We start from the raw sequence: 19,321 nt of genomic DNA, 5'->3' as shown, positions 1-19,321 counted from the left end.
GAGATAGAGATAGAGATAGAGATAGAGATAGAGATAGAGATAGAGATCAATAGCAGGAATGCAAGGAGGGTGGGTTTTGTATCCCTATCACTGGGTGACTCTTGCTCCCAAGTGTAGCACCGCCTTAACAGCAATGAATCCAGCAAAGAACGGCAACTTGGTTAACAGTATGCTGAATTGGTGTCATTACCAACTGAACAATAGATCAAGTGTTCTATCATATCTACTTATCAAAACGACAAATGTTAGATGTTCACCAAACACCAAGAATAGCATGTGTAATAACACAATATAAATATTTTTCATGCCATACCAACGTACATTACTGGTCAGTTCATGGACAGTTCCATCTTTGGGCATATTATATTCTTTGTCTGGATCATTCTGTAGAATAAGGAGAAAGGAAGCTATGTCACTGCTTACAATGGCTAGATTTTCACAGAATAACATAGTTTAAGGTTCAGTCTTTAAACAAAAAGAGGCCATGTTGTAGATCTGAAGCACAGATGTTTTTAAGCAAGAAACAAAAATGATAAAATAGGCAAGAGGTTAAGATACAAGTTGGTTTTAAAAGGTGATTGATTTCAAATGGCTTTCAGGTGGTTGTTAGGTATTCAATCTTGCTCATCAACACGCTAAGATATACTAGTCCAATTTCCACAAGTACATTATTAGCTCCTAAATGGCTTGCGTTTTACGCCAGTACGTAAATCTCTTTGTTAAAAGCCCATCTGGGGTCTCTTATACAACCAAGAAAAGGATAGTGTTTCTTATGCCACCATCCCATTAGTCAGAGATATGAAAAAATAGGCAGACGTAAAAAGCTGATGGCATGACACACAGAATGCATTTATACAGGATTGCAGCAATTTTTCACTGTGGATTGACAGCATAGAAGGCTGCTTACAATTGACAGACCATAAAACATTGCCAAACTTATAGAAAGAATGAAACTTGACTGATTCAACACCTACCTTAATGCTATCTGCAAACTCTTCCAAAGCTTTTGCTCCTGTGGTCTCCATGGAGGTAATAAGAACTGGTAACTTATTCTTGGTGCTTGCTGCTGTACCCTGTGTGACACAAGCATTACCAAAAACGTGTGCAGCACATTTGTCTGTAAAAAGTTTCCGTCTCAATTCTGACCCTTTCAAAAAATGAAGAGCAAATGCACTTTTGAATGGCGTTGCCTGAGCTAACCAACTCTCCTGATTGGAAGCTGGTTGCTGGGCACAAGCTGACATCCAATTGGACAATATTTACTGCCGGGTGGCAATCGACTGTCCAATCCCTGTACCGGAAGTGTGGGAACAGGAAGCAGCCTATTCAGACTGTCCTGCCAGTGACACAGTGATGGTTCGGTGGTCAGCAAAAACTGATGGTAGTGGTGATGGTGGGGCTCTTGACAATACAACAGCAAGCCATGCATGCAGTAGTATACTTTCCACTGATCTCCCCTTGATTGCTGTGCACTGTTCCAGAACCAGGAAGAGAGTTAGCTTACACATGGCTGCTCAGTCTCCGAATCCCAGCCAGGGCGCAAGGGCAAGGCCAAAGCCATGGCCCCTCCAGTTTTTCCGCTTTCCAACATGGGCAGCACATGCAAATTCCCAGCTTGTTTCACAGGCACCAATCCCAAATTGTATTTCAAAGCATCCACCCTCCCACCTCGGAGCCTTTTGACTAAATCATTGCACATACCTGCAGAACCTGATCAAACTCCTGCTTCATCTGCTTGAGGTGCTTAAGGATAGGGAATATGGTTAAGACAGCAGAATAATCATGTCGCATTATGGCACGGCGTGCTGTGGAGACAATACTCTCTCCTTCTACCATAAGGCCATCCAGTGCTTCCTGTAACAGGAAAAGAGAGAGAGTAAGAGAGAGAGAAAGAGAGACAGATGACAGGCTCCCAATATCCAAAAGGAAAATGGTCATCCTTCACCATCACAGGCAGATACAGTCTAGTCACTAGTGTCCTTTAGGGAAGGAAACTGCCATCCTTACTTGCTCTAGCCTACACGTGACTCCAGACCCACAGCAATGTGGTTGACTCAACCGCCCTCTGGGCAATTAACTCAGACAGTTCCAGCAAGCCTCAGCGCAAGCTTGAAGAACAGAATCTCATTTTCCACTTGGTGACCCTGCAGCCTCTAAGACTTAACTTCAACTTCCATAATTTTACAGCCCAATTGCGTCCCTCCATGTTTTTACACACCTCCCACACAGTGCTCCTGTCACGAGATGGGTTGCTTTCAGCGCAACCTATCCATTCTCTCCTCTCAGATTTCATTATCACACATTCAGCTTCTTTTCTGTGTTGCGGAATTGGGTAGAGTACTTGTGGATTGGGAGGCAGGAAGTTAGAATTTGGTGTTTGTAAGATGTCAAGGGGGAAAGCATTGCGTGGTCCCTTTAAAAGATCATGTGCATTTTCTACGCTTAGAGGTTTAAAATGGATGTCTGTGAGCAGCAGTTTGTAAGTTTGCAAGTACACAGACAGTGCCCAAATTTAAACATTTGTATCAAAAGGCTGTACGGTTAGCAGGCCAAGCAGCGGTTTTACCAAGACAAGTTTTGAATTTAGCCAATCAATTTGAGCCAGGCACTTGGATACCAAAAGCAATTAAATTTAAATTTCTGATTTCTGAAGGGTCCCAACTGGAAATATCAACATTCCTGCTCCTCTGATGCTGCCTGGCCTGATATATTCCTCCAGCTCCACACTGACTTGTAGCGGACTCCAGCATCTGCAGTTCTTGCTATCTCCTAAATTTAAATCTGATGGTTTTGACAACATAGGACGAATCCTACTGTAAGAAGTATTCATATGTCATCAAGGGTATGAAAGAAGGGGGCTGTTGGACAAAACATCAGAGAGCTAACTCCCATCCACCAGAGCTAACAGCCTCCAGTTCTCGAGAGAGAATTGCTGGCACTCTCAGCCTCCTCTGTGTCTTAGGAGAAAGCACCATTTAAATAACAAAGGTACCAATGGCACAACTAGTTAATGTTTCCAGTTAGTAGTTAGAAGGGATTTATTTGCTTTAATAGATTAGTTAATTTGTTCACTGTTAGAGTTAGATAAATAAGTTGTTACATGTTGATTTTAAAGTGAGTGTACGGGATTTATCTTATTTAACCACTAGAAGTTGCTAAAAAAACAGGTTACATCACTTTTCATACTCCTTTTACAGATTATAGGGCCAGGCACTTGACTGGAGAAAAAGAATAATCAGTTTTAACAATAAGAGAATCCCACCTGTATCAGAGAGTCAAACGTTTTCTTCTGGTGATGCTCAGGAATGATGCCTGTCAATAACTGGTACTCAATCTGGGCTAGTTTTACAAAGGCACTGACGCAGTGAATGTAAGAGTCAATCTCACTGTCCAATATGTCCTCCTTCCCTGAGAAAAACAGGGCAAAATAAGATTCCAGGAATGCTGAGTTATTGCCAAAGCAAATTTAACATTCAGCTCATTGAATTGACTCTTCCCACATTGCCCACTATTCCTTTAGCCAGGGCTGGAGGGTAGTGGCAGTACTGGAAGCTAACTTGCTGATGGACTGCTTTCCTGAGGGACAGAACAGAATGAAAACTTCAAGAAACTTTGCACAGAGTGTTCTTCCACATTGGAATATCATAGCTCAGGAAAGGGAAACTAGGACCTGAAAGGGTGGGAGGGAAACTAGAGTTGGGAATGCTGGCTGAAATGCTAATTGCTAATACCCAACGGGCACAGCACATAACAGCAGTAAAAAAATTAGACAGCTTGCACCTACAAAAGAGATTTGTCACTTCACAAACAGAATTATAAATATATATATTTGTGGTCATGTTCAGAAAGGAGTTAAATTCAAACGAATGCCAAACATCAAAGTCAAATATACTGTAATGTCAAAACCGGGACAATAAATGCTTCAGTCAGCAACAAGTCACTCTTACAAAGAACAAATTTAAAACCAAGAACAAAAATCAACTGAAACAGTGAAAGAAACGGATTTCATTTCTGTTCCCCACTCCCATTCTCTATCTCCTTTGGCACTTATCTTTCATCCATTTGACCATGACATGTCAAGCAATTCAGGCCACACACAGACTGCAGTTAAAACTACTCAATTCTGATCCCCATGAGCTGTTTATACGCATTTCCTAAAGTCAAAAAGCATTTGCAACAGTGTTTAGGATGCACAGACTCTCCACATACGTGTCTGATGAAAATGCACCATTGGAAAATCACATCCACCTTTCCCACTTAAATCCCAACCAGTTCAGAAGCAAAGTTCCAGTGAATTTAGTTCTCAGTAATGTCCTTGATTTGTGTGTCATCTATGTTTAAGAGAACAAATCCAATAGGGAGAGGGGTCCGAACAACTCTAGGACACACTCTCACGTCACAGCATGAACTGATCGCAATCTGCCACCCAATTCTGGTCATCCTGCTCATCCAAGGGAAAAATATCGGTGATAGATGGCGATTGATGTTGAAAAGTTGGAAAATTGGTTATTCTGAAATTATAAAAACAATCATGGCAAATATAATGGTCTCTATAGGTACGCAAAGCCAAAAAGGTTTGGATGTTCACATTTGCTTTCTGCTGAATATTAGGCTCCAGTCATCCTGGATAAAACACCTTGTTAGAACCAATGAGATACTTTAACAGGTAACAGAACTTCAGTATATTCTAATACAGTATCTTACTCTAAAACAGTATCCTATGTTTCTATACTGAAGTGGATAGATTGTTTTCAAATACTAAGGGCATGAGTGAATATGAATCAATGGCAGGTGAATGAATGGAAGTTTAGATTGGCCCATTGCAAATGTTCATAATTCAACTATTAATTATATAACACACATATTCCTACCACCCTTTCCCATAGACTCCGATTACAGCACAGAAGGCCACCATTCTGCCTGTCATGTCTATGCATGTTAATAAAGATCTGACTACACTAATTCCATTTTCCAGCTCTTGGCTCATTAACCCAAAGGCTATGGCAATGGAAGTAAATATCTATATACTGCCTAAAATGTTGAGTGTTTCTTACTCAACTGCCCTATCAGACCCTCTGGGCAATACAATTGCTCCTCAGCTCTCCTCTTAGCCTTATTGCTCTTACTTTAAATCTATGCCAATGGTTATTAGCCCTTCTACTAATGGAAAAAGTTGTCTATCCTGGCCATCGCTCAGTATTCCTCTTAATTTTACACATCCCCATCAAATCCCTTCTCACAGAAAACAACCCCACCCTATTCAAACTTACTACACAGCTTAGAGCCTGCCAGCACAGCTCACAGCCTTTCCTAACATCCTTTACAAGCTCCCGGTGCACTTTTATACTTCTCTAGAGACTCTGCCATATTCTTTTGAGCAGGACAATAAAGAGGAGAACTGAGAAATAACCAGAACAATTAAATACTAAGACAGGTAGTTAAATAAAAGGCAAAAAAAAAAACCCCCAGATTTTTAAACTTTGCCTGCAGCAGCCTTTTCCTAATGCCCATTAACCTTCAGTTAAAGCAGAAAGAACACAGCACTAAACTCCACTCAACCATCTTTAACATGTAAAATCATGGGCACAGCAAAGGAGGATCAGGATCAAGATCAAGTAGGCAGGTGAGAAAGAAAAATGATACAACTGTAGCCTTTGCAGGTTAAACTACTACGTAATTCATTTCTACATTACAATGGTCCAAGTAATGACGCTGTCCACACCCACAGAACACCAGTTTTACTAACAGCAGTCATTCTTTGCACATTAGTCACCGAGCTTCAGAGTTACGTTTTGGTTCCTAAACAGTATTACAGAAAATACTGTCGACATGAGTAACAGCTGAGAAATAAATTCAATATGAACAGTCAGTGAACATCCCATCTCTGTTATACCCTAAAGTTTGCAATTTAATGAAAGTGAGAAATTGATGAAATCCGATTATTGCGTTTCCAGCACAGAGCTGCAACCTATCCCCATATATCCATTACTGAATTACATCTCGCAACACCAAGGCAATCAATAAAGCAGAAGTGCTAGGGGAGTGCTGCTGGAGAGTGACATCAAAAATGCTTCAGACCACCAATATGGAAGGAAGCTTGAACCCCTGTCACTGGCTAATTGTATGAATCCAAAGGGAAGTGTATCCATTCAAGACAGTTTTGGTAGCGAAGGGCTAAACGGGCCCTACATCATCATGCTCCTTGCCAATTGTCAAATGTACCCTTTAATCTGCTGAATAAAGCATATTAGAAGAGAGTCTGCAACCTCTTCATTCACCACTCGATAGAGCAGGAAGAGAGGGTAGAGTTGAGCAGCCATGAAGAGGTATAGAGATGAACAGGGAGAAGACAAGACTTGAAAAAGGGTATGCATGACTGGTAAATTACTCAGCAATTAAAACTGAACAGTGATTTCCATGCCAGAAATTGTAACATTGTTAAAAGTGCAACAAAAAAAAGTTGAAGGAGTTTGCCTTTTTTTGTTCTTAAAGAAATATGCAACTTACCCACTGCAGGCCCATGCTTCTCATTCAGCGTATCTGAGAGATGTTTACCTCGCAATTCGTGATCATGACCTGGTCAGATGTCAATTAGCAGAAACAGAAGCAGTTGATCTAGAGCTGCTGAAAGGACGGACTATGGGCACATATGGAAACTCGGAGAAATGACTGACAGACTTTAGAAAGGAGTGTAATCTAACAAACCAATTCTTTAATCTCCTAGTCAGGATAATGCAGTGTCAATTTTCATATCAATTAATAGATATTGAAATTCATACAGGACTTGGTCAGAGGATCACAAATTAGGAACAATATTTGCGATGTTTCAGATCTCTGTCTAACCCATTTACATTGCTAATTGTGACTCATTAGACCAAAAAAACACAACTTGCACTTTCCACATGAGGTGATTTATATTGTTGAATCAGTAGTCAAAACTAGAGTAGTCTTCAGGTAAATCAGCCTAGTGGATGGGGTGACAATTAGGCAGATGTGCAACACAAGTTATTGCCAATTTTAAACTTGGTGCTGTCTTTTTTTTTTAAAACTCACTAATAAAGGAAACTACCTATATAGATAACACAGTGTGGAGCTGGAGGAACACAAGCAGGCCAGGCAGCAGAGGAGCAGAAAAGTTGACGTTTCGGGTCAGGACCCTTCTTCAGAAATGGGGGAGGGGGGAAGGGAGCTCCAAAATAAAGAGAGGAGGGGGGGGGCTGGGGAAGGTAGGTGGGATGGTGGTTGGTGAGTGCAGGTAGGCAGTGGGAGGATTGGTCAGTGAGGTGGGAGAAGCAGATAGGTTGTGTCAGGTCAAGGAGGCAGGGATGAGAGGGAGGGTTGGTCATGGGATGAGGCTGGCGGTGGGGAGATTTTGAAGCTGGTAAAGTCCACATTGAGACCATTGGGTTGTAGGCTCCTAACCCTAGCCCTACCTATATAAACTGGTCACACTTTTAGTATGCAATGTTTCCACTGGGAGAAAAAAAAACTGGAACATAATTTTCTCAATTCACAAAAAAATTAAATTTCCTTTTGATATAATCAATATTATAGAAACAATAAAAAGGGAAGCAATTTTTCAACACCCCGTTGCTAATGATCTACAACTGATTCAGTTCTAGAATATCACCAGCTACAACTGCAATGGAATGTTTGCTATTCACTTGTACGTGTCCCTCCATATTCTAGATGAGACGAACATCTGTCTGAACACTTCATCCTCTCCCTCCTTAATGAGCAAAGACTGATTTCTCCTGGACACTGATCAAGCCTGAATGCCCCAGAAGTATTTCTCTGCAGATTCTTGCAAGATTCAAACTCCCATCTAAAGTTTACCAGAGGCACAGATTAGGCAAGATGTGCAGAAGGTGCAAAAGATTTAGAATGCTTTTATGAAAACAGATGTGGTTAATTAGAAAGCAAGACTTTGCAAAGAAAAGCCAAAAGAAGTGCACCCAGGGAGAAGGGAATGATTACCTTCAGTGGGAGCGAGATTAGAAACACCTTTTTTGCCATCCAGCCCATGCTGAGAATATTGTTTCAGAAGGTTCTGAGCCTTACGAATTGTGCCTGTTACCACAGTGATGCAGAAAAGACAAGACCTAGGCAAATCAGTGTGGAACACCAGATCCCTGCCACCAACACCACGCTACTTCAAGAGTATTTACTAGTAAATCTCACACCAAGACAGAAATTAAAGCAAAGACAAAAAGCTTAAATCATAGACATCACAAAAAAGCTTAAACAAAACAAATCATACGAAGTTAGACAAGTTTAACAATATTAAATAATCTGTTAGGTTTTATTTCATGTAAACGATGTTTTTATCTGAGCATCATAAACTAAAGTAACCTCCGATCATAAAAGGTTTTATTTAATTATTTGCTGACTGTAAATTCAAACCTGTGTAGCCAAACTTCACCCCAACCCAAAGAATTCAGGTACCATTTAGTCAAATATTTTAAAGAAAGAAAACTCTGGAGAAATTTAAAGAGTTGGTGAAAAAATTTCAGCTGCTTTGCATATAGCAGTGCAAAGTAGAAGATGGAATTGAAATCACTTCTAATTAATGCTCTCCTCTATCCACCACAATTCAACATTCAATTTCCAAACATTAACTAGATATTGACAATCAAGGTAGGAGTAATTATTTTCTGGAATAAAATAATACTGGAAATACACAGATGTAGCTCTCCCTGAAACAGAGTTTATCCTCAGTTCTGACGAAAGGTCATGGACCTACACGTTAATTTTTATTTCTCTCTCCATAGCTGCTGTCAAACTCAATGAGCATTTACTGTATTTTTTTCCTTTTTATTTCAGATTTTCAACCTCTTGTATTTTGTTTCAGTATTACCACGGATGCCAAATAGCTCCCCACTGATAGACAGCTTAAGTGTCCAATGGTGAAATATCAGAAAAGGCAGGATGAGGATTACAAATTGATCCTGGGCATATTAATCCACCCATTCTCTTGTAGGATTAAAACCTACATCTATTTCTATGATGAATGCAGCACACAACAGAGGGAGACAGATTTCAGATGGGTGTTACACAATCAATACTAATGTCAGGGTCACCATAATCAAGCATTTCAAACATATTCCAGATTCATTCATTTAAATGTCATTGGCTGCCGTGGTGGGATTTGAATCCATTACACCAGAGTGGGTTTAAATTGGGATCTGGATCACTGGATTATCAGTCCAGTGGTATTCAAACTATGCCACCATCTCCCCCACTGACAGGGGTAGTAAAATGTTAATTTATCAACCACACTCAGGGAACCGTCTGACACCACATCAGTGGACACTGCCTTGGATACCCAAACACAATCAACAGCTGCGAATCTCACCAACATGTAGGAATCATCCTAATGAATTAAGGCATAAACAGACAATTATGATCCAGTTAGTTAGCTGTGGAAAAGCTCCCTCAAAAAGAAAATTCCCTGAACCAACTTCACTTCTCCAAAGTTTTCTGATTTTTTTTAAGATTCCAAATGGGTGTCAAACTCATTAAATTAGTCAGGTCAAACGTGTTAAAGATGATACAGCAGCATTTTGCACAACACAGAAGCTTTGAATAGACAAACTGGCAAATTTTCTGTCTACAATAGAGTTTAAAATGTGCCACAGGCAGTGGACACACCACTCGATCAGGCAATCAGAGACTGGCGAGGCTTAAAAGGGCACAAATACAAGCGTGGTTTACCTGGGATGAAGACTGTAATTCATCAACATAAAACATAAAATGAAAATTTAAGAGAAAAATAATTAGTTGTGGCATACAAAGGAACAAGAGTTTTTTTGTAAAATAAGAAGAAAGTAAAAATCTTAAATTGTTGGTGGTTACAGCTTCTGATTTTAGAAAAGAATTTCTAATGACATTTCCTTCAGGACAACTAACAAACTTGTCTGATGATACAGACAAGTGTGAAAACATTAACAGTTTAGAAACGATAGTGAGATACTCACCTGGTCTCTTGATAGCCTTTTTACTAGGGGTATCTTTTCTTTTGTTCTGAATGGCAGGGGAATATAGTACACCAGAGGACGAGCTGTTCTTGCGGAAATGCTCCTTCAGACCTTTGATTGTTCGATCTAACTGGTTGGAGCGGATTTGGTAGTACACATTCATAAAATCTGCAAAGAACAACATGTACAAGTCAAGACTGAAACATAGATTTAAAGGAATTAATTATCTCCATCCTTTGTTCAACTTTTAGCATCTGCAAGTAAATACAAATTTACTGCACCACTTGATGTTTTGACAAATTTATCCATTTCAAAATCAGATATAAATGGTTCCCGAACATCACCATTCCTCTAGTAGCTCACACAATAATTGAAACCATTGACACACACAACAAATCATTTAGAATTTCAGGAAGTTAGAGTGGCTGAAGGCTGGCCAGTTCTCTTGAAGGGATACTGTAATGTAATGCTCTGAAGAGATGCTGATTGGCCTGTGTAATTCTAACTTATCAGCAGCACCAGCTCAGGAGGTTTCTTAATCGATTATAAAAATGGAAAACTCATGCTCAAAATGAACAACACTGGGAACCTGAGTAACTTGCAACCAATTAATTGTTTCTGAATGATACAAAGAGGAAGAAATGCAGAGTTGTGAATTAAGATCAAGGAACGGTTGAGAGAAATTAAGAAAACCAAAAGAAAGCAGTAGCAAGAGGATGATTTCATGAAAATACAAGATCGATCACAACTGTACAACTGGCTAACGGAGGTCTCTTATTGGACACATGAACAGCAACTATTAGAGAAGACAAATACCTGTGCCCATGAAACAAAAACCCAACAAAAACACAGACCAACAATTAAGATTCTGAATTGGAATTAGATTTTTTCTTATTGATAACCATTTGACGATATGCTCATTAACCCAATACCCAATCAAACCTCACCAATCCCATTATGTACTCCTTGAGACCGTTCACATAAAACATTCACATGGTTAACAACCCCTCAAACTGGCGGACAGAATGAAAGTCTGGATACTGTGTAGCTTCACACCATTTTAAACAGATATGTCACAGGTTTTACCTAAATTCCTTCCATATTCAACAAGCCACATTGAAATGCAGGTCAAATCCTGCAGGATATTTTCAGGAAGAAGATTCAGTGCCGGATCCTCTGCTGTCTCAATCTCATCATCTCCAGCAATCAGGTCCAGGATGATAACAGGTGGCACTGCTTTGCAATGGCGGGTCAGGAGATTTCTGAACTCGGACTCTAAAGATTCCTTGCCTTTTTCAAAAAGGAATTTCTACAAGACATGAAGCAGAGTTAGATATTTCTCAAAGAAGAGGAAATATATCTATTGTTTGTTCTGCTTCCAAATTTGACACTCAACATAATTTCTTTCAAGAGAGGATGGCAATAACATTGGGAAAAAATGGCACCTTCCTATTTTCACGTTCTATCCAATTCAAAGACAGCAGCAATAAAGACCTCAACCATCTCTTTACATCACTTAGTGTTGGAATCATATTATTCCCAGATCTGTTACAAAGTAATGCTTCTGTTTACAGACCACTGCTGTGGCCCCCTTTTCTCCTGAAGGCCCTAATAATTATTGGGATATACTCCCACGTGCTGTTAGCTCTGTAAGTGGCCAATCTTCACATGAATTTCTAGATAGTGACTGTCCCCTTCATAATCAACTGCTGGGGGTAGTATAGCAAAGCTTGATCCCCATTCAAACTTCCCATTTACTTTCCAATATGGTGTGGTGCTTGATGAACTGTTAAGTGGAGTAACCAGAAAGCAGGAAGTGAACTCTGTTTGTTTTGAACTATATCCTGCATCACATCATAACACTGTTGTTCTAAAATAAACCAAAATAAACACATTTAATGAATGCCGCCAAAATGAAGGAATTGCCAACAAGATTTTACTTTTGTAACTTCAACATTATCATGAATCAGAACTGGAATTTACAGATACATAATACTTCAAATAAAAAAGAAATTTCACTTGAAATAATTTATACAAAGTCACATTTTGCATAACCACAAGTCCCTACATCACTCCCCACGGACAAGAGGCATTAGCTCAATCAATTCATCCCTCAAGACATATTTTTGGAGCCCTTTTTCAATGGACGTTCTTGAGCACACTCAACACTTAGAAGGTCCATGTTTGCAAACCATCTCTCACTCATGGTGCGCCAATCTTGATGGTTGTAGCTTTTAAGAGTTCCTTTAAATTTAACCAATCAACAGAATCTGCTTCACAGTCTGTTCCTCTGATACAAACTCTCAGCTCTCTCAACTGTGAGATTCAGACACTCACTGGCTTATCCTACTTGCCCTAAGAAAAATAAAAGCGTAATCCACCACATTTCACACCCAATTCCCTCTTCAACCTACCACCCGATTTAGTTCAGGGCTGTCTGGATTGTTGTCCTGGAAGTATTCCACAGCTTTCTGAATTTTTGCCATACAGTTCAGGTACTCCTCCAGCCTTCCAGCAGGACTGATCAGACAAGAGAGAGATAGAATGAAATTAAATCAGCAAAACCTGCAACTTGGAAAGATTAATGTTACTTCCCTCGAAAATATACCCATTATCCCCCTCTTAAACAAACAATATGAAAGTTAAATTACTGAAAATGACAAAGTTACAGAAGAGGAAAATTAGTCCAGTGTAGCAGCTTTAAGACGTTTACATTGCGTTACATCAGGAAGAAAAAGAGGCCATAATAAATTCAGTATTATTCACCTTATGAATATAATTGTTGGCTCTTTCCTCCCTCATTCCTGCTCTTATGGGTTGTACATTACAGTTTAAAAAAAATTCCGTTATAGAGATAATATGGCAAGTAAAATCACGACAAAGATGAATAGTCAAATTATGGCTGTAACAGCCAGATTCAGCTGTGCCAAGTAGGAATAATTTTAACAATGTTTCCAAGGTCAAGCTGCAGACAAATCATCTTAATGTGTATCCACAGAAACTTAACTGGACACTTTTTCAGCAATCACCCAAGATGACCATGTGGAATGGTAACAAGACTTACTTTTGGTGCCATTTCAAACCAGCAAACCTCAACTAGACATGGAGATTTGAATTAGCAGAACCAGAAGGGATGGATTCAGAGTTGCTGAAACAGGGGACAATGGGCACAGATGGAAACTTGGAGAAAGGAAACCCTCCATTCTATTGAAGACTTCAAAAAGGTACTGTAATCTAATCAGCCAACAGTTTAAATAAATCTCAATATCAGGTCCTGTGTATCTCAGGACTGAGATATACAAGACGTGATTTTGAGATTTACAGATAACTACATAATTTAGAAAATCCATGTATCTAATGAAAAAATCTGCAATTTCATTTTTAAATATATAGTTTCAAATAATTCAGAGTTAAGTGTCAACAGGAAACCTCCAATGAGACCTTTTTTTTTCAGGAACACCCAAGGGCTGTACCCCAGGCCTTCACAGAGAGTGCCCAAAGGATAACTCCAGGTCAAACTCCATACTTCAACAGGGACAGGGGAGCAAATGACATACAGAAGTACAAATAGCTATAGATAAGGATAATTTACGTCCCTGAGAGGGTGCTCCATTGGCATTAAGCAAAGGGCCAGGAACTAGAGGAACAAGGCAACAGATAAAAGTAGAAACAATTCTAAAATGGGCAAAAAAGGAGAAGAAACAGCCTCCACTGTACTTGCGGCTATGTTTTTCACTGCCTAAGCCCTCAAATTTGTAATTCCTCACACACCCCCCCGCCAAAAAAGATATCAATTAAGGCCCTTCTTAAAACCCAACCTTTTACTTCTCCTTCTTTGTAGGAGAGTCAAAATTTGGTTTCATTGTAGACATTAACTATATTTAAGGCACAACACAAGTAAAGGAGTTGTTGCTGACTAACATGAACAGGGAACGAAATTAACTTTGGCACTCCAATTCTGCTCACCCCTCTTTGATGATCTTCTCTGTGTCCTTAGCCACATGGTAATAGCTGATAACATGATCCAAACAAGAGAGTGTTTTTTCCACGTTGTCCTGCAGGCGCTGCAGATTTTCTGTCTGCTTGTGGACTGGAATGATCGAATTCTCCAACTGCATTAGCCGGCTTTCAAATGATGAAAGGATGGAAACCTAGAAATGTGGAGTAAAGATTTTGCTGTTATGCAACACACAGTCTCTCAGACCTCCTCAGGATTCAGAGGCACATGCCTGGTGTCAGTGCAAGAAAATAGGAGTACGGTGGTCAGGTCTTTGTTGATTGGAGTGGACATAATAGCCCAATAGCCTCATTCTGCACTGTAAACGTCTCAGCACATGAAATAAAATACTTTTTGACTCCAACCGCAGTAAATTTAGGCACCAAGCAAATCATTCATTGTAGTCAGAATCACCCTCCAATCTCATCAACCTCCTCCTTTCTTCCTTTTCTCCAAGCTGTTCTTTGGCCAACTCAGGTTATCTAAGTTCTTTATCTTTTAGGAGTTGAGTTCTACTAATTCTATATCCCTCTGTTTTTTTATCCCATTTTTCTCCCTTTAATTTTCAAGGTTCCTAAACTATGTCCGTTACTCTTGATTTTCTTTCTCCTCACTTTCCAGCTTCCTGGGTGTGTTTCTAGTTCAAGTCTCTTCATTTTCAACTGTACCTTAACTAATTCCAGCCATAACATCCCAGTTTCTGGCTTGCTTTCTTCCAATTCTGGATAAATATTACGAGTTAGGTCAGTTGGCCGGACAGTTTTGTTTGCGATGCAGTGATGCCAACAACGCGAGTTCAATTTCTGCAGCAGCTGAGTTTCCGTGAACGACTATCCTTCTCAGATTTTTCCCTTTGAGATGTGGTGACCCTCAGGTTAAACCATCACCAGTCATGTCTCTCTGATAAGAGTGTAGTCCTATGATCTGGTAAGACTATGATGACTTTACCTTTTTACAGGTTGGATAAACACAAAGCATCTCATCCTGAGAGATCCTGATTTGATTTCAAATACTTTACCAAATAAACCCAATAACATTCAAAATAATCTTCAAATTCCATGCAACATACTTCATCACAACACAGCCATTTTAGATCCAGAAGCATCATGTACCCATTACTTTAAAAAAGGCACAGATCCCTCTTAAATCTAGTGAATTCAAATCCTGCAACAGCCCCCAAATGTTATGGTCCCAGCTGACGTTATCTTTGGCAAATCTGATTCCAAAGTGGAAGCTGGCTTGAGGAAAAAAAAAGTGATCTAACAAGACAATCCTCCATAAACACAAACGTGAAATCCTGCAGAGCTGGTTTAAAAATAGAATAAAGCTCATCATGCAAAAGAGATGATAAAGAAAAAATATTTTACATGTAACACAATTTGAAATATTTCAAAACAGTGAAAATATAATCCCATCCAGCCCAGCAGCATCACTTTACAGTACTCAAATACCAGGTAAGGTTTAGGACTTTGAAACATCTATACATTTCACTCACATCATACAGGAGTTTCTCATGTAATGTCCTAAGCTGAATCACCTTCAGCTGCTTCAATGCCTTTCCCTCCATCATAAGGTCAGAAATTGGGACGTTCTCTGATGATTACATAGTGTTCAGCACACTTCATAACACCTCGAATACTTGCAGTTTATGTTCAAATGCAACAAGACCTGCACAACAGTGAGGCTTGAGCTAACTAGTGGCAATTAACACTCATTGCCTTCCAAATGCAACCACTCCAACACGATAGAATCTAAGCACCTCCCTTTGGTATTACCACAATGAAATCACTAACAATATTCTAAAGGATCCCATTGACCACAGGCTGAGCTGAACTGGACCAGCCATGTATTACTGGAAGCACAGAAGACTACAGAGACTGGGAATTCTATTGCAAATAACTCATCAGACTCCCCAATTTTTTTTATTCTTTCAAAGGATGAGGGCATTGCTGGCTAAGCCAGCATTTATTGCCCATCCCTAATTGCCTAGAGAGCAGTTAGGAGTCAACCACATTGCTGAGAGTCTGGATTCAAATGTAGGCCAGACTAGGTAAGGGAATAGCAGTTTCCTTCCCTAAAGGACATTAGTGGACCAGATGGATTTTTCCCCTGACAATCAATGGATTCATGGCCATCACTAGATTCTCAATTGTAGGTTTTCATTGAATTCAAATTCTACCATCTGCCATGGTTGGATTCAAACCTAGGTCCCCATAACATTACCTAGGTATCTGGGTCAACAGTCCAGCATTAATACTAGGCCATCACCTCCCCTATCCTGTCTATCATCTACAAGACACAAGGCAAGAGTATGAGGGCATACTCCTCACTTGCACGGATGAGCACAAATACAAAAACACCATCAAGAATCTCAACACCATCCTGGACTAAGCAGCTTCTTAACTGATACTCCAGCCCATCATCTTCAACTTTCACTCTCCCCACTATTGAATGCGCAGTAGTAACAGTGCATGCTATCTAAAAGATGAAGCATGATAACTCACCAATCCATTTTCAACACCACTTTCCAAACCTTTGACCTCCACCACCCAGACAGACAAGTGAAACGGTTGATTGTGCAAACCCCAGTTTCTTTCTTACCCCAGGGAGTTTGAGATAAACAGCAATACTCACACCATCATCTCTGACAATCCAGGATCAAACATAATATTCTCTTTTACTAAATGGAGATGTGTCAGTGTGACACGCTGCCATTTAGCCCACACATGCACAAAACATGATAAAATCAGGGTCTGCAGTGTAGTAATACCCTTTCTAACAGCCCACCAAACCCCTGCCACTGTCCACCTTACCAGCATAGTGCTGCTTCTAATATACAAAACATTGACCTACGACTGAAGTGAGATGAACTTACCATATTTTTTGTCAGTTGGTCACTTTTCTCCAAGCTTTCTCTTATGAACGACAAGGTTTCTTGCTCCTGGTTATTAAAGAAAAGTCACAAATATGCATCTAATCAAAGACACTTGACTTCCTAGTTAATAGTAAATGCAAAGACATCAGACCATCATTAGGATAATACTCTAGCAAAACGTTATGACACCACATCGCACCCGCTTTCGCCCCGACCAGACCCTGGACGAGGACGATAGACAGAGTCGGGCACACGGCACTCCAACTATCCATTCCTCTCCCTCGGCTACCCCGGCCATTTACCTGCTGAAGCTTCTCCTCGATATGCCTTTTCCTATCGGACGCATCCTCTGTAAGAATCATTGTGCCTCACTGACACTCCGCACAGGCCTCAGGTCAGCAAGCCTCACTTCCTTTACGTCACATCCGGCCTGGGGAAGGGGTGTGGCCTGTCGCTATGGAGACGAACAGCTCACTGGGAGAACATGAGATAACAGGGTGTAGAGCTGGATGAACACAGCAGGCCAAGCAGCATCATAGGAGCGGGAAGGCTTTTTTGACATTTCGGGCCTAGACCCTTCATCAGAAATGGGGGAGGGGAAGGATGTCCTGAAATAAATAGGGAGATTGTTATCTCAGATTCTCCAGCACCTGCAGTTCCTACTATCTCTAGCTCACTGGGAGAGTTGGGTGGGAGCAGGGTTTACTGATGTTAACATTCTGTCAGCTGGAAAATGTTTGGGAAAAGTTGCCTCAAGACATCACTCCTTTTTTTTGGAGCCTCATTTCTTTGTGATTTGTCAAATAATCACCAGGATTGCTTACTTCTCTGATGTGTCAGGCTGAGCTGCTGATTGTATGTTCAACAACAATGACTTGTATTTACTTAGCCTGGAAACTGGAGTATTTCACCGGGGTGATAAACAGGCAGACGATTGATCCCAAGACACTCAAGGAGCTATTCAGTCAGCTGATGACTACAAGCTCAGTCAAAGAGGTAGAATTTAAAAAGCATCATAAAGGACAAGAAAGAGCAACGTGGAGAAGTTTAGGAAGGGAATTCCAAAGGTCAAGGCCCACTCAACTGCTGCAAATGCAAAGGAGAAAAATAATTATACAGAGAGTAGTCACTGCCTGAAAGCATGCTGGATGCAGGTTCAACCGAGGCATTCAAAAGGGCATTGAATGATTATTTGGATAGAAATAATGTGCAAGGGTATGGGGGGAAAGCAGGAGACCAGCTTAATGATGTTCATTTGAGGAATTAGTGTAAACACAATGCGCCAAATAGTCTCCTTCTACATCACAACACTTTTATGTTTCTGCAAATTGAAGGTACCAGTGCCACCAATGGTTAAGCAATTAAAAAGTGGTCTGCTGAAGAGACCAAAATTGGAAGAGGTCAGAACGTTTAACAACTTGAGCAATTTCATGGTGCCCAGGAAAATGGACATAACAATTAATCAAAAGCAACTCTGAAGGAATGCAAAATGAACATCCGTAAGCTGAAGCAATTTGTTAAAGAAAATAAAGCATGGTGAGAAACTATCTAAGAATCCAATCTGGTGTAATGGCAAAATCTGTGGATGCATGCGATCTGAAATGAGAACAGAAAGTACAGGGAAAACTCATCTGTGGAATAAGACAAAAAGTCAAGGACTTCCCACATATAAATAAAGGGTAATTTGGTGATTGTGTACTGGCCTCTATAGAGTTATTTCAGTGGCAACAAGGGAAAAACACGCTCTTGAAAATATTCACTCATAATAGTCGCCTTTTAGATAGGGTTAGCTTTTCTGACATCATGCTGTTATTTGGGAAGCTTGACTCATTCAATCCTGCTGTCGAAGACTGGGTCCAAAATTCGGAAAGAATGCACTATATTTTTCCGAGCAAATGACCTTCTACATCACAACACTTTTATGTTTCTGCAAATTGAAGGTACCAGTGCCATCAATGGTTAAGCAATAAAAAAAAAGGTCCGCTGAAAAGACCAAAATTGGAAGAGGTCAGAATGTTTAACAACTTCAGCAATTTCATGGTGGCCAGGAAAATGGCCATAACAATTAATCAAAAGCAACTCTGAAAGAATGCAAAATGTACATCCACTTTGGATTTGGCCACTTTGGATTTGGTGCTTGGCAATGAACTGGGCCAAGTGTTAGACCTGTTGGTAGGAGAGCATTTTGGCGGTAGCGATCATAACTCTGTTACTTTTACAATAGTCATGGAAAAGGATAGGTACATACAGCAGGGTAAGGTTTATAATTGGGGGAAGAGTAATTACAATTCTGTTAGACAAGAACTGGGTAACATAAAATGGGAACAGATGCTGTCAGGAAAGAGCACTATTGAAATGTGGAGATTGTTTAAGGAAGGCATACTGTGCGTGCTCGCTATGTTTGTCCCTAGCAGGCAGGGAAGATGCGGTCAAGTGAGGGAGCCTTGGTTCTCAAGAGAGGTCGAACGACTG

The 19,321-nt window shown here is 40.2% G+C and overlaps 1 protein-coding gene across 7 annotated transcripts in view; it reads right to left on the bottom strand.

Moving 5' to 3' along the window:
- exoc7 (exocyst complex component 7) overlaps window positions 1–17,289 on the bottom strand; it is a 26,888-nt gene extending 9,599 nt beyond the window's left edge. Inside the window, exons 1-13 of one of the 7 annotated variants that reach the window (XR_007264533.1) lie at window positions 17,152–17,289; window positions 16,850–16,915; window positions 13,944–14,128; window positions 12,392–12,497; window positions 11,064–11,286; window positions 9,978–10,145; window positions 9,715–9,726; window positions 7,978–8,070; window positions 6,508–6,576; window positions 3,263–3,408; window positions 1,702–1,854; window positions 975–1,073; window positions 314–384 (exon numbers count right to left, since the gene is read on the bottom strand). Coding sequence is in view for 6 of the 7 variants with exons in the window: in XM_048610612.1 (XP_048466569.1) it covers window positions 322–384; window positions 975–1,073; window positions 1,702–1,854; window positions 3,263–3,408; window positions 6,508–6,576; window positions 7,978–8,070; window positions 9,715–9,726; window positions 9,978–10,145; window positions 11,064–11,286; window positions 12,392–12,497; window positions 13,944–14,128; window positions 16,850–16,915; window positions 17,152–17,211 (1,443 nt within the window). In the remaining variant the exon portion in view is untranslated. The remainder of the gene's footprint in view (window positions 1–313; window positions 385–974; window positions 1,074–1,701; window positions 1,855–3,262; window positions 3,409–6,507; window positions 6,577–7,977; window positions 8,071–9,714; window positions 9,727–9,977; window positions 10,146–11,063; window positions 11,287–12,391; window positions 12,498–13,943; window positions 14,129–16,849; window positions 16,916–17,151) is intronic. The other 6 variants (XM_048610612.1, XM_048610613.1, XM_048610615.1 and 3 more) reach the window with 6 other exon arrangements.
- Between the last annotated feature and the right edge of the window lie 2,032 nt (window positions 17,290–19,321).

The sequence above is a fragment of the Rhincodon typus genome, chromosome 23 (genome assembly GCF_021869965.1).
Source record: "Rhincodon typus isolate 14 chromosome 23, sRhiTyp1.1, whole genome shotgun sequence".
Lineage (NCBI taxonomy): Eukaryota > Metazoa > Chordata > Chondrichthyes > Orectolobiformes > Rhincodontidae > Rhincodon > Rhincodon typus.
The sequence above is the reverse complement of the archived record's forward strand: the minus strand, read 5'-3'. Positions and strand labels throughout refer to the sequence as shown.